At 44.5% G+C, this 13,733-nt stretch overlaps 1 protein-coding gene across 3 annotated transcripts in view; it reads left to right on the top strand.

Annotated features, from left to right (window-relative positions):
• Positions 1 to 291: 291 nt before the first annotated feature.
• The window catches only part of PITPNM3 (PITPNM family member 3), a 37,928-nt gene continuing 24,486 nt past the window's right edge, over positions 292 to 13,733 (top strand). Inside the window, exons 1-4 of one of the 3 annotated variants that reach the window (XM_071447640.1) lie at positions 294 to 748; positions 8,099 to 8,304; positions 9,108 to 9,203; positions 13,037 to 13,144. In XM_071447640.1, the coding sequence (XP_071303741.1) occupies positions 13,042 to 13,144 (103 nt within the window). In that variant the 5' untranslated portion in view covers positions 294 to 748; positions 8,099 to 8,304; positions 9,108 to 9,203; positions 13,037 to 13,041. Of the gene's footprint in view, positions 749 to 8,098; positions 8,305 to 9,107; positions 9,204 to 13,036; positions 13,145 to 13,733 lie in introns of all 3 variants that reach the window. The other 2 variants (XM_071447641.1, XM_071447639.1) reach the window with 2 other exon arrangements.

Here is a 13,733-nt window from a genome sequence, read left to right as displayed (position 1 = left end):
CTGACTTAAAAGGCAGCTTTGCAGTTGTTCCGCCACTGCATTGACACGGGGCTTGGCAGCACCCGGAGGAATTTTGCTGTTCAAATCCAGAGCAGCCGCTCGCAGGAGCAGCTTGGCAGGGGCAGTGCGGCAGCAGCAGCCGAGCCGTGCGCGCCCCAGCTCCACGGGCCGGCGCAGGGACAGCGCCTCTCGGCCCCGAAGAGCTGAGGGCACGACGCGGGTCTCAGCCCCCTCCGGCTCTGCGGGCTCGCAGCTCCGAGGGGCGCCAGGACGGCGGGGGAGCCGCGACCCCTCCCCGGGAGGCGTGTCGTGAGGGCTGCGGGCGAGGCGAGCTCCAGGCAGAGGGTCCTTGCCGGCAGCGCCGCGGCGAGACCCGCGGCCGAGCCCTTGCCGGGGACGGGGGCTGCTCGCACGGCGCGGCCGCTCTCTCTAGGCCGTATATGCGCAGCCACGTCCCCGTGCTGGCCCGGCCCGGCCCGGCCCCCGCTCTCCGCGGAGCCGCTCACTGCGCCTTGAGCGACGGCGGCTGCGCCTTTAGCGGCGGGCGGGCGGCACCGGGCGGCGGCGGCGTCTCCCGGCCGCGTCTCTCAGCGCCGCAGGCAAGGGGGCGGCGCGGGGCCTCTGCCGAAAGCCGATGGGGCGCCGGAGAGCAGGGTGCCGGAGCGCCCAGCAGGCGAGCACCTGACACGGCTGAGGACGGCTTGGCTGCGGGCGGGCAGCCCTGAAATGGCGAAATCTCCACTCCCAGGTAGGTGCTGAGCCTGCGCGGCGCAATGGGGCAGTCCCGAGGGGAGAGCGAGGCCCCCGGGGCGGGATGGGGCGGCCCCGAGGGGAGCGCGGGGCCCCGGGGGCGCGGCGGGGATGAAGCTCCGGCCCGTTCCCCGCCCACCCGCGGCTCCGTGGCAGCGCCGTGTCCGCGTCCTTCGCCGCCGGCCCCGCGGAGCGGTGAACGCGAACTCGTGTGAACGAGGCGCGGGTACATTCGTCCTCGTCGAGCACGGCCCGCTCTGCCTTCGGCCCCCGCATCTGCCGCTGCCGCGGTCAAGGCACGGCCGTGCGGGTCTGCGGGGGCATCGCAGGCGCCCGCGCCCATCGCCGCTGCGCGGCCTCCTCCCCGCGCTCCGCCGGTGCTGCTCCGGGAAGGGTCGCTCCCAGCTCCCGGGGAATTCCGTGGCTGCTGCCTGGTCGGGGCGGTGCTCGCTGCCGCCCGCTCGGGAGGAACAGACCGAGAGGCGGCAGCCGTGGTCGGAGAGCAATACAGGTGTGCAGTTGGGTGGAATTTGACGAAAGCCTGCCCTGAGCCTTGCCCATTCATGTAACTTCTGCTTCCTCTGGAGCCTGAGCAGTGTGGAGGTTGGAGGTCGGTTGGCTGGGGCTGAGAGCAAGGCTTGAGGATGCTCAGCAGCAGCAGCAGCGCCCAGATGTCCCGTGCCCGGTGGCAGGTGCGGCCTGAAGGAGGTAGCATGTGTTCTGTGTGCACGAAGCCAGAACAGATGAGAGTGCAGTTGCTGATGCAGAAGTGGTTTTATTCTACGTTGCACACAGAACCCATTGCCGTTGCAGGTGAAGGCTCAACTGCTATGACTGAATGGTCAGTATGTGACATTTCTGGTGTTTGGTGCCAGGTCTGGACACAGCTTGACAGCAGCATGGCAGTATTAAAGCTAAACCCAAAAGGGTGTTTTTTTCCAGCACTGTTTATTTCTTTACTCCCCCAAAATAAACATGGATTGGTGGCAGCCCAGAGATGTAACACTCAGAAACATGACAGCATTAATAATTTCAGAGGATGCAAATATAGGATTGAACTAAATGTTTTTTTTTCTGTCTTTGGAAGATGAAGAAGTAATAGAATAGGTGAAAAGTCTCATGGCTTTTTTTTTTTTTTTTTGGCATTAGCTTGCAGTTCTTTTAAGTTTGATAGGAAAATAAGAAGAGGGCATTGCTTTTTCTTTCTGTGATACATGAATAATGCAGCCTGCATACATACTTTGCATATTCAAGTACAATTTTGCACAGGAATTTTAAAACATAGTACTTGTCTTGGATGTGATTTCACTGAAAAAGTATGTATTTTGAAAGAAGCTTTGTGATGGCAATACTTATTGCGAAGAAGAGACCATTCAGAAAGAAGGTCTGGAAGAAACTATCTGGTCTAGGCATAGGGAAAATGTGCTGCTTTTATAAATTGAGCTTACTGAGTTTACCAATGTGAGCTGCAATATGCACAAATATTAAAAAGTTGTTTTGCTTGTATATATGCTACCTTGCAGCCCCTGCTAGTGCTGTAGCCTTATCTCAAATAGAAAGGAAGATCAAAATTGTAGTGAAAATGTGCTGTTTGCTCACTGTTGAATGATAGATGTGCTTGTAAAAGGGTTTTAGACATGGTCCACACTTGACTCATTTGAGTAGCCAGATCTCACCTGGTGAACTCCAGACCCTAAGCACTTGAAGTCGTCCCTATGCAGAAATGCCTGGGCGTTTGCAAGTGTAGATTGTAAAACCACATAAAGACAATTGCAGATCACCACCTGGCATGTCCCTGTGGGAGTGGTAGAGTATCTGCTTTCCAGCTCTGACTTCATTTTTAACAGAGCACAGTGACTCAAAAATGCCAGAGCCTCCTCAGAAAGCCAGAATCTCTGCACTATGAAAGTAGATACTTTGCGATGTGTTGCAAGCAGTCCACCTACAGTCATTGCAGGAAAAGATTGGAGAATATTCATATCTTCTCTGGTTTTGGGGAGTCAGTTTGGAGGAGGTGATGACACTGCTGAGAGGGAGGGTGAAGTTAATTTCAGCTGTGGGGAAGCTGGCATCTGAAGCATCAAGAAACAGCTCTGGGAGATGTACAATGTTTACAGGAAAGTTTGATCTAGGATTTGAAGTCTGAACAGTCATGTTAAACCTCTTTTCTCTCTTCCTCCATCTCACTAGTAATCCTTTAAAGTGCAAGACTGCAAATGTCACTGGTACCTTAAAATAGGGGCTTTAAGACATGCATGGCTTAGTTTCTTGATTTGTTTTCTTTACTCAATATTCAAATACATGCCTATCCTTACCATCTGCTGCAGAACTGCCAGTGGAGAGATATAAACAGTAGACAACCAGGGATTTTTCACTGTGAAGTTGCTGTGACATGAAAGACACTGAATGAGGAATGGGAGAGAGGAGATGGTTGTGTTGGCCACTTCTGACCACAGTGGCTATCAGTTAGGTCTTTCACTTCTTGACAAGAGAACCTGCAATCTTTGTGGACTTTTTTCTATCTGTAACTATGTCTGGCTTTGTCAGCTGTGTATTTTGACGAGGGAGCTTGACCTCTTGACTTGATCTTCACTTTTTTCTTCCCCATCCCCTTTGGCATTTTATGTTCTCTCTACCCTCCCTCTCACCTCCCAGTGTTATTTTTTTTCCTCTTCTCCGTTAGCCTCACAGTTTTGTAGGCCTCCCACTCCATGCCCCTCCTCAGCCCCTTCTGCTGAGTGTGTTCCATTTCAGCTTCAATTGATTTTATTTCAGTTCCAGTCTCTGATGCAGATTCATTCTGTGATTTTGGATGAGGAGGCCTGCTATCAGTGATGGCATATATGGTCCATCTTTTTTGGTGGTCAGTGTGCAGGCAAGGACTTCTTCTGATCAGCATCTCCCTCTGTCTTGTATGAGATCCTGAGTTCTTAGGAGTGCCTCCAGTAGTTAAATTCACATACTTGTAATGTTCATCTTCAGTTTTACGATTTCCAAATAAGAAATAAAACATAAGTAGGAAATAATAGTGGGTGAAGTTGGCCTCCAGTAAGTCTTAACTTCATAGTCACTAGGTAACACTGTGTGGGTAGCTCAGTTAAATCACTTAATGGATAGGCAAGAAGCATGAAACCAGCAAAACAGAAGGAAATATTTTTATGCAACCACAGTTGGTAGCAATAGCAAAGGTCATTCCTCCTACCCAGCATCTCTATCCAAATGGAAAAATGACTTGTGCTTTTAAATTTTATTAGGACAACTGCCCCTGAATTCAAAATAGTGTGCTTCTAAAACAAGTTTTGACAGGTTGAAATTTTTTAATCTGTGTAATAGAGTCTATTTTTTTTTTTAATTGAGGTTAATTCAGTCCTCAATTTTTGACTTTGTAAAAGACTGAGTTTCCAGTAGCTATGAGAACACTGGGTGCTGTTTCATCTCTACCGAGGTGTGATGATAGTAGTCAGGAGTGCTTTCTTTATCATTGCCTGTCTTCTGGCATGTGCTTATGTCTGGGCTTGATTGGAAACTGGAAAATGTTACCAAGCAAAAGATGTGGAAAAAGGCTGGGCCTCCTGCAAAGCTTGAAATCTGTGATAATATGACAGTGAAGTAAATAATACTGAATTCATTTCACAGCAAAGCCCAGTGCTGTAATTGCATCCAGTGGAAACTGCAGCTCTTACCCCAATCTGCTTGAATGCATTTTCCTGGCAAGTCTGGTGTGAGCACACCTGAGCTGGGATGGCCTCTGGAACCAGCCTGTGATGCTGCCACTACCCAAGGGGCTGGTATGGCTGGCATTTGGGTCATCCTGCTGACTTTCCGTCTGTCCTGCTTGCCCGACGAGGTGGCCGGTGACACATGCACTGGTAAGGAGAAGAGGGAGATGCTGGAGTGACTCTTAGGCTGATGCTTCTAGACTGACCCTACTGTGCTGGTGCTCTGCCCTCACAAGTATGTTTCAGGGATGAAATCAATGTACTCTCATTCCCAAAGAGTATGTGCTAGTCCTGCCCATGAAGTGCTACTGTAAACAGTGATGTGATGACTCCAGTAATGGGGTTTTTTTTCGGTTTCAGTAAGAGTTTTTAAAAGCTATTTCAAAATTAGGGGAAGGCAGAACCAGTGAAGAAAGGTAACATGGCTGTGGTTTCGCAGCAGGGCTAGGCTTACTTCCTGCTGCATTTGAAAATTAATTTTCTGTCTGTTAGATCCAGTAGTAGATTCAATCCCTGTGCCTTGGTAAGGTGTGCTAAGAGGACATCATTTCCACAGGAAAATGTTCCTTCCTTTTCCCAGAAGATATTCTTGTGCTCTCACATGTTTCACCTCTAGGTGTATGCCACCTAAGGACCTGGGGCCCGTACTGTATGGTGTTGCTTTGTGCTGTCAGAATTGATGCCAGTTACTGGAATGGAAATGGAAAGTAGATGCCTTTTCTTTCTCCTGACATGGTGTGTATTTTAAATACTATCTTTCTTAACAGGTAATATTGAAGCAGCATTTTTGGTGCTGGTAGCAGAACATGTGCATACTGTTGAGTGACACTGGTGAGCTGTTTTGTCTTAGGATGCTTGGGACTTCTACGATTAGTGTGTTTTGGACACTGGGCCTTCCAAAGGATATGGGAAAGTGATTATAAAGTTGGGAATCAACAGCATTAGCTGTTCAGTTTTCAGAGGAAAACCTTTGCTTTTTAAACTTTTTCAGAGCCTCTTCAGCCTTACTTCACTTCTTACCTGTTTTTCTGTTTCCATTTCCTTAGTCCTGAGAATGTTGGCTAAAGACCAGTAGGGTCACTTTAATTCCTCTTGTGTTTTTCTTTTTTTTTCTCTCTTTTAGAATCACCCTCATATCACATGTAATGAAGCGTGCTCATGCACTGCTTTATTGTGATATCATTGCCAGCTTGTAAAAAAAAGAGACACCTTTGGAAAGAATTTGGGTATATGCCTCCTGACCTGAGGAAGCTAGAGCTGATTCTTCTCTTATATATACTTTTCAACTGCTGGTGATTTCTTATGGAGCTATGGAAGAATGAGCCTTGCTGGTGTTTGTGGGTGAAAGTAGAATTGGCATTTTCCATGACTGTTCCGCTCCTTTGGTCTATTTGTGGAACATATCAGAGATTGCATCATTTTAGTGGGTTGTTCCTTCTCTGGATGGACAGTATTAGAAGCTGCTGGTATGTGAGTGGGAACTTTTTCTTCTGCTGTTTGCTGGAATTACGTACACTCACTAAACACCAAGGATTAAATTTGTCTTGCATCTGAATTAGGATGACGTGTACAGAGGTGCAATCTGACTTGCCTTCAACCGAAGTGTGAGTGTTGCATAACAGAACATGGAACTATTTCTGTAGAAATTTTTAGTCAAATAAGATCCTGGCTATTTTGCTGCTTATCACAAGAGGTTGCAGCCGATTATCATCTGTGGCTCTTCCCCTTATGGAAGCTGTTATGCAGGATAGATTTCAGTTGTGATCCTTACTTATACATAGTAGGGGTAAGGAAATCAATATCTAACATGCATCACAGCACCTCCATCAGTCACCAGGTCACTGATGCAGCAAAGTACCAGTGAAATTCCAGCTGTTCTTTGTTGAAGAAAAAAAGACTTTTTTTTTTTTTTTTTCCTGAGGAAAATCCATGATTGTATTCTTAATTACAATTACTTAGGTTAGTGCTAGCCTAACTAGAGCATTGAGCTTCTGTTCATAGTTCTGCAACAATGGCTCTGCTGTTGTATTCTCCCTTGCTTTTACTGTGCCTCTGTGCCCAGGGCAAGCCCCTGCCAGCTCCCTCTGTGACAGGTGACTGTCACAACTTGCAGTCCTGTGCAGAGAACAGGTTAGATAGGAAACTTTCCTTCCGCTTCTTCTAGAAGAAAAGCACCTGTGCATTTCTGTGGGCTCTCCTTCCACCTCTGGGAAATGTTACTCTTATATCCTACTATCCCTCTGTCCCCACAAGCCGCCCCGACAGCTTTGTGGGGAACTACTGTATGTGCTTCCAGTTCAACTATTGTGACTCACAAATTGGTCATGTAGTGTTCAAGGCATTTCTCCATGCTTTCCCCTTCTTCGATCAGAAATTGTGATACTGAACAACTGAAATGAAATGGAAGTTGCTACCCGGGTGCAAAAGCTTCTGAAATCTGCTAAGAGTCAGCTGACTGATCTGATAAAGGGTAGGTTCACTGCTGTAGAAGCATAAAGTCATTACCGAGGAGCTCACCTGTGCTCTGAAGTAGGGCTGGACTTTTCATTCTCTGAAACAAAATTATAAAATAAGATATGCAGCAGTTGACAGTGTAAATCAAATCAGTGAGTCCGGGAAATGCCAGTGTCTAATAAAATCAAGAAATGTTAATAGAGTCCTCTGAAGGTTAGCCTAATGCTAATCTGCTGGCACAAAAGAAAGCAGACTCAATAGGACCAATGTATTAGGGCAATGCAATGCAGTCCAGCCAGCAAATCAATCTAGATGTGGAGAGCTGTGAGCTTTACGCATATTTGTGCTGCTGACTGTGGTTATGTTTAAGCTGCTTCTAAATCTAGAAGCGTTCCCAGTGCAATATAATAAAACTTATGCTCCCAAGATCTTTTCTCATAAGCCAGAATTTATGCCTGGATATTTGTCACACTTTTCCCTGCCCTCCCTTCACATTCTACATCAAACTCCAAGGTCCCTGGAACCATGGGCTTTTTTTGTGGGGTGAGTACTATTATTGATTTTCTGCCAGGCTAGTGGCAGTTCTTCTCCAGGGAATTGCTGTTTGCTTTGGAGTACCTTTGAAGTTTTTACAATTTTTCATTTTTATAGCCTCCTCCCTCCTTTTGTTCTTCCTCCCTCCCTTGCTCCCTCCCTTGCTCCCTCCCTCTTTCGGTCCAACCCTCCATTCATCACTCTGGTATTTTGTGGTGCTTCCCACCTTGTGCTTTTGGAATTTTGGAATGCCTTCTGTTCCAAGCATTGACCCCATGCAGATTTTTTTTCATTTGAAGTTCAGAATAGTGTTCTTTCTACCACTATTTTGATGACTGTAGTGGTGCATTTTAGGATAGATATGTATCTGAATGGAGGGGCTCCAGTAGCTGCCAGATATCACTGGACATATTCCCAATACATGCTGTACTCTTGTAATGAATACTGACTCCTTAATAGCCATTAAAAAAAAAACATATCAAAATGCTATTAATTGACTATTATTTTTACTTACTTCTTAATAACCAATTTTTTTAACCCTATTAAAATGCTATTAATTGATTATTGTTTTTACTCACATCTTGGCCAGCTAAAATCTGCTGCTTCTTACCACCCTTCACTTATATTTCTGATTAATTCAGCTATAGGTGGAGTAAATGAAGAACAAAAGGCTGTGACCTAGTGGCATGTTTTCTCCAGAATAATACAGAAGGATGCATCCTCTGTTTGAGTTGCTCTTTTACTGCTGAGAGAAGAAGAATGCTTTTGTGGCCAGGGGCTCAGGATATTAGAATCAGGTCTGATGTCATCATTTGCGGAAATGAATAAAACGAAGGACACTATTCTGGTGGGTAATGAGTGTCCTTTCTACAATAGTGTTGTTAGGGGTATGGTGGATTTGATCCCTGGTTCTCCACTGATTGTGGGGAGACTTTGTTGTTAATATAAGGAATATATTTCACTGCTTCTTTCTAGTGTTGGGTTGCTTAGATGTAAGGAGAATTCAGATACCTAGACAAATCTGGCTTACTTACTACAAATTAGTTTGAATATGATAATCCATGAGGACCATCTAAGCTGTCATGACTATATCTGTTACTGTACCTATTGTAATGTGGTTTTCCCTTCCTATCTTCAAATGGCAAGCTTCAAGTGAAAGCCCCAGGCCCCAGTACAGCAGAGCTCTGATGAAACCAGTTCAGTGAGTGAGAATTAAGTAGCTTGTCTGCAAATCTGTGAGCCAAATAAGATGGCACTTATTTTAGGAGTCAAATTGAATTTAAGTGGGAGCTACTGTCGTGTCCTGGGGAAATGCTGCTTTGTGTCTTAGAAACAATGTGCAGTTTGAGTGTTGGAATGGAACAGTCAGATGCATTCAACAGAAAAAGAGTTTATCTTTTGAGATCACTGCATTAGCTGAATTCAGGCATATCTTTAACACAAACTTGTTTTAATCACTTTCATTAAGTGGAAGTATTTTTTTGCCATCCTGAGAGCTCTGGCTGGCTGACAGTTGAGATTAAAGTGTGCCTGATGATCATCCTCCTGAGGCACCTACACAAACTGGTCATTAATGTGTTGGGTCAGGGTCTTTTCTGGAGCAGAGGTGGGCATTCCCTTGTGTTAATGTGGGTCTCCTTGTATTTTCAGCTGGCCCATGCCGATTTGGTGGTGCTCAGCGGCACGTGCAGAGTGTTCTCAGAGACTCTGTAGAGAGCTCCGATGATGAATTCTTTGATGCGCGGGGTGAGTACACATTTTTGTCCTCCCCTCCCCATTTTTTTCCCCCAATTTTACAACAACTAACTAAACTCCTTCATGGGTGAACTGACATCATTGTCCTCATCAGACAAAACCTCCCATCAATTCTATCCGGGATTTGTGCATGGACCTGAATTTACCGGAGTTTGTTGAGGTGCTGGGGTGGATGAGTGAGCTGCCCTGAGCTGAGTCTGGAATCAGAAGCAGCAAAACACCACCAGTGCAGAGCTCATGGGGTCTGACCCTGGTCCTTCCCAGCTCAGACGGTGTATGAGGTTACAATGGGAGTGTTCTTGTTCATAGTTCCTGATGAAGGCCATCAGTGTCCATGTTACTGATGGCCAGCTTTAAAGACCAATGTCTTAGGTTTTCCACTCTATCAAAACTTTTTCTGGAGGGACTGGGATCTCTGCTCCTTCAAAGAGCAGTATTTGAATGCTTGCGGATTTCATCACAGGATGTTCTGACTTGGAAAGGACCCACAAGGATCATTGAGCCCAGCTCCTAAGTGAATAGCCCATATGGGGATCAAACCTGTGACTATGGCACTGTGCTCTAACCAGCTGAGGTACCTGCAGCACTCCCTACGTCATCTGGGAGGCCCTGAATCTTGACATGGTTGGTTGCATGCCAAGTTTTGTTCTGAAGTGGGAGAAGAATCTGAAGGTTGTGTGCATACACAAACTCCCACCTCCAGTGGGAGGCTGGAGCTCTGGTTTTGGTTCTGTTTCCAGGAACAAAAATTTACACTCTTCTAACACATTTCACTTGTCTTTTTCTGAAAGAGCTTTCCTTAAATACCTAAGTTTTAATGTCAAAAGTAGTCCATGTAGTCTGAAATGCTTGTAATGACAGTTGCTATAGTTTTTATAATGAAATAAAAAGTCACTATGTAAAGATAATGAACAACATCTGTTGCTGTGTTGTTAATCCCCTAATAACAGACTTTTAGTGAGAGATAATAATACGTGATAAATTGCTTCTGTGGATCAAAATTAAATGTGCATGGGAGACATCTAAGCATGAAGAGAATGAGAGATGGTGATCTTTTCCCACTGGGTATTCAGTGAGAATAGGATACCCAAATTGTTTAAGCTGCATTTAAATCTTAAGCTTTAATGAATGGAAGAGTTGGAAATAGAAAATAAATATACCCTATGCTGATCTTCCTCCACATGCCTTTGTGCTTTGCAATGTTCTACCATGTGCTTAAAATAGCTGTTTTGATGATTTCAGCAATGTTTCCAAATTCCGCGTGAAGCTGCAGTTGTAACTTTGAGCACCAAATCATACTTGAGTTTTTTTCTCCATAAAGAGAACTAAAATGATGATGTTTCAGACATTCTAGATGGCATAGTTTTCTTTGGTGTGAATAGATCAAAAGTCTGACTAGATTCTGTCTTTGGCAGTATGATCACTTACTGTGCTTGATGGAATATTCTTTTGAATCATCAAGATCCATTGTCCAGTAGTGCTTTGAAGGTCAGTTTGGTGCCTGCATTTTTGGACCTGGCAAGATATGCATTGTAGGCTGAATTTGCTGGACATAGTCCATATTGAGTTAACACAAGTATTTCCAAGTTTAGATTACTTGATAGTTAGCTTGCAAAAATGCTCTTCAAATTAAGTTTTCTTTAGATAGATTTTTATTTCTTCATATCCTGTCATTGGTCACCCGAGAAATATCAGCAACTCCCTCTCTATGGCCCACCTTGAGGAAGTTGCAGACTGTGATGAGGTCTCCCCTCAAAAAACTGAACAAACCAAGGGACCTCAATTGCTCCTCATAAATCTTGGTCTTGAGGCCATTCAGCATCTTGAGTGTCCTCCTCTGGATGCTCTCTAGTAGCTTTAGATCTTGTATTATGGCACCCAAAACTAAACACAAGACTCCATGTGAGGTTGCGCCAGAGCAGAGCAGGGCAGTCACCTTCCTTCAGCTGGCTAGGGTGCTGTGCCTGATGCACCCCAGGACACTGTTGGCCTTTCTAGTTGCCATGATGCACCATTGACTCATATTCAATTTGCCATTAACCTAAACCCTCAGGTCTCTTTCCCCATGGCTTGTCTTTAGCTCCCTCCCCCACAGTTTGTAGGTCTAACCAGGATTACCTCATCCCAGGTGCACAATCCAGCACTTGCGTATGTTAAATTTCATATGGCTGGTGGTTGCCCAGCTCTGTGGTCTATTCGTATCTCTCTGCAAGGCTTCACTACCCTTGAGGCAGTCCACAGGTCCTCCTAATTTAGTATCATCTCTGCTTTCTCCTGACCAGCCTTTCAGAAATAAAGTGTTTAAGTGTCAGGAAACTAAATGTACACAGAAGCATAAATACTAGCAAAAGAGGGAGAAAGCGTTTCTACACTCAGAAGCTCTCTTGGTGATAAGGGAACTTGTGTCTTTGGTAGAGGAAAACATATGTGTGGGCTGAAGTAATTGGCATTATCAGTAGATTAAATTTAGCACCAAAGAAACAAGAGGAGTTTTTGCTGGAGTGAGAGAGACCTGTCCAGGACAGAGACTGTGGCTTTCACCTCCTAAAAATGAGGTGGCTTGATACCCTTTTTCTGTCTCCAGCATAAAATTTTCTGCAGTGTTTCTTACCTATATTCCTCACCCATTCTCTGTAATTTATACAGAGTGCTTCATCAATGTTTGATATTCTTGCAGCTGCAAAGTGCAGCTGGAGTTGAGTACTATGGGATTTCTTCATGGGAGAATTTGGAAGCTATCCCACATCTACCCATCTGTAATTTGTACTTCATAGACAGGCTGAAGTAGGAAACAGTGGGCACTGCAGTAGGCACCATTAAAACATAACATTAGTGAGCTGCTTTTGTATGCTGAAAAACAGCTGGGGTCAAATCTCAGTTTCTCAAACAAAGAAGTTTCTGGCTGGCTGCCTTGTAAACAGAGAATCAAGCACCTGTGTTTGAGATGAAACAGCTGTACATGTTTTGACTGTTGATTCATCTGTCATGGCTAACTACTTAATTCAGTAAAATCCATGTGGAGAGGGAGAAGTAATATTTTACTGTTTTATATTGCCTGGCTTTCCTTTGTTTCTTGCTTTCCATGTGACATGCCATAAGTTAGGCAGGAATTTTACAGTGTCAACATGTAAAATTACATTTGATGCAGGAAACTACCTTATAATTTAACTGCAACATACCTCTGATCACAGAAGATGAAAGTTACAGCTGAATACATCATCACAAAATTGTCAGAATATGAAATTCCATGGTTGACTAACATTTTTTTTCCTCAGATTTGAAAAGCTGCTCAGAGAAGCCTGCACATTCCCATTTGGCTGTTTTATCAGACTTCAACAGCAGACAGGCAAACACCCCTATACCGATCTCCCCACATGCCTGCCCCACAGCCTTTAAGCTGAAAAAAAAGTCTTCCATAACAGCCCTCTCATTTGTTTTCAGTTCTTTTCACTGGTCTTCGTGCCTGCTGCACACACCTGGCAGTGTTCTTCTAATAAAAAAGTTTAATAAAAAAACCCCAAAACCAGCCAACTACTCTAACATTCAAAGTGATTATTATTGACTTTGTTTTGCAGTGGCTGCTCAAGAGAGGAAAGATTCAGACAGTCCTCTCTTTTCCATGTTTTTCCTGCACATAATCTGTGAAGCATATAGGATTGCTAAAAAGCATATGAGTAGGCAAGAAGCTTTCCTGGATAGTCCTGCATAACCTGTTACATGTTCCCATTAGGGGTTCTAATGAGTGTTTATTTCTCTCTTGGTTACTAGTTCTCACCCTGTCTTTTTTCTCTTTTTTTTTTATTCTGTTCTTTTTCCTCTTACAGAAGAGATGGTGGAAGGAAAAAATGCTATTCTCATAGGCATGAGCCAGTGGAACTCAAATGACCTTGTTGAGCAGATAGAAACAATTGGGAAGCTTGAAGAAAATCAAGGTAATGTTTAGCTTGTGTTACATAATGCTTAAGAGTTAACAAAAACATCTGACTACTGAAGCAGTTCACAGTGAAATGTCAGTTCTTTATTCCCGCAGCTCTGTTCATAAGCACATTGTCACTAGGTGCCAACTCCTTCCCTTTTGGAAATCATACTTTTTTCCATCTCGCCTGGTCTTTTAACTGGAATTGTGGAGCATTTTGAGTTGAGATCCACAGCTAAATCCTGTGTGTTTTTCTTCTCCTGTGCTCTGTAGTAGAAATTTATGAGATCTGGTGGCATGTGTATGTGTAAGACTCATTCAATGAAGAAACTGTGGAACTTAACACAGGAACTATCTCATGCTGTGATTTTCAGAGCAGGATTGGACTCAGTGATGCATGCCATTATTTTCCTATAAACAGTGCAGTCTGCAAAACTGCATCTGCAGTATATTTACAGTATTCTTTCTCATTTGTTAATAGAAAGCATATGTCACAGCCTTCATGTGAACATATTTCTCATGACAGATTTGTCATTATGAAGGGCTAGCAATAGTGAAGCAGATGGCAAGAAACAGCATCATTTCTCATGAGAGCGTGATAATGG

Source organism: Agelaius tricolor, unplaced genomic scaffold (genome assembly GCF_023055355.1).
Source record: "Agelaius tricolor isolate 1412-34295 unplaced genomic scaffold, bAgeTri1.0.p SCAF_25, whole genome shotgun sequence".
Lineage (NCBI taxonomy): Eukaryota > Metazoa > Chordata > Aves > Passeriformes > Icteridae > Agelaius > Agelaius tricolor.
This window is presented reverse-complemented; position numbering and strand designations above follow the sequence as displayed.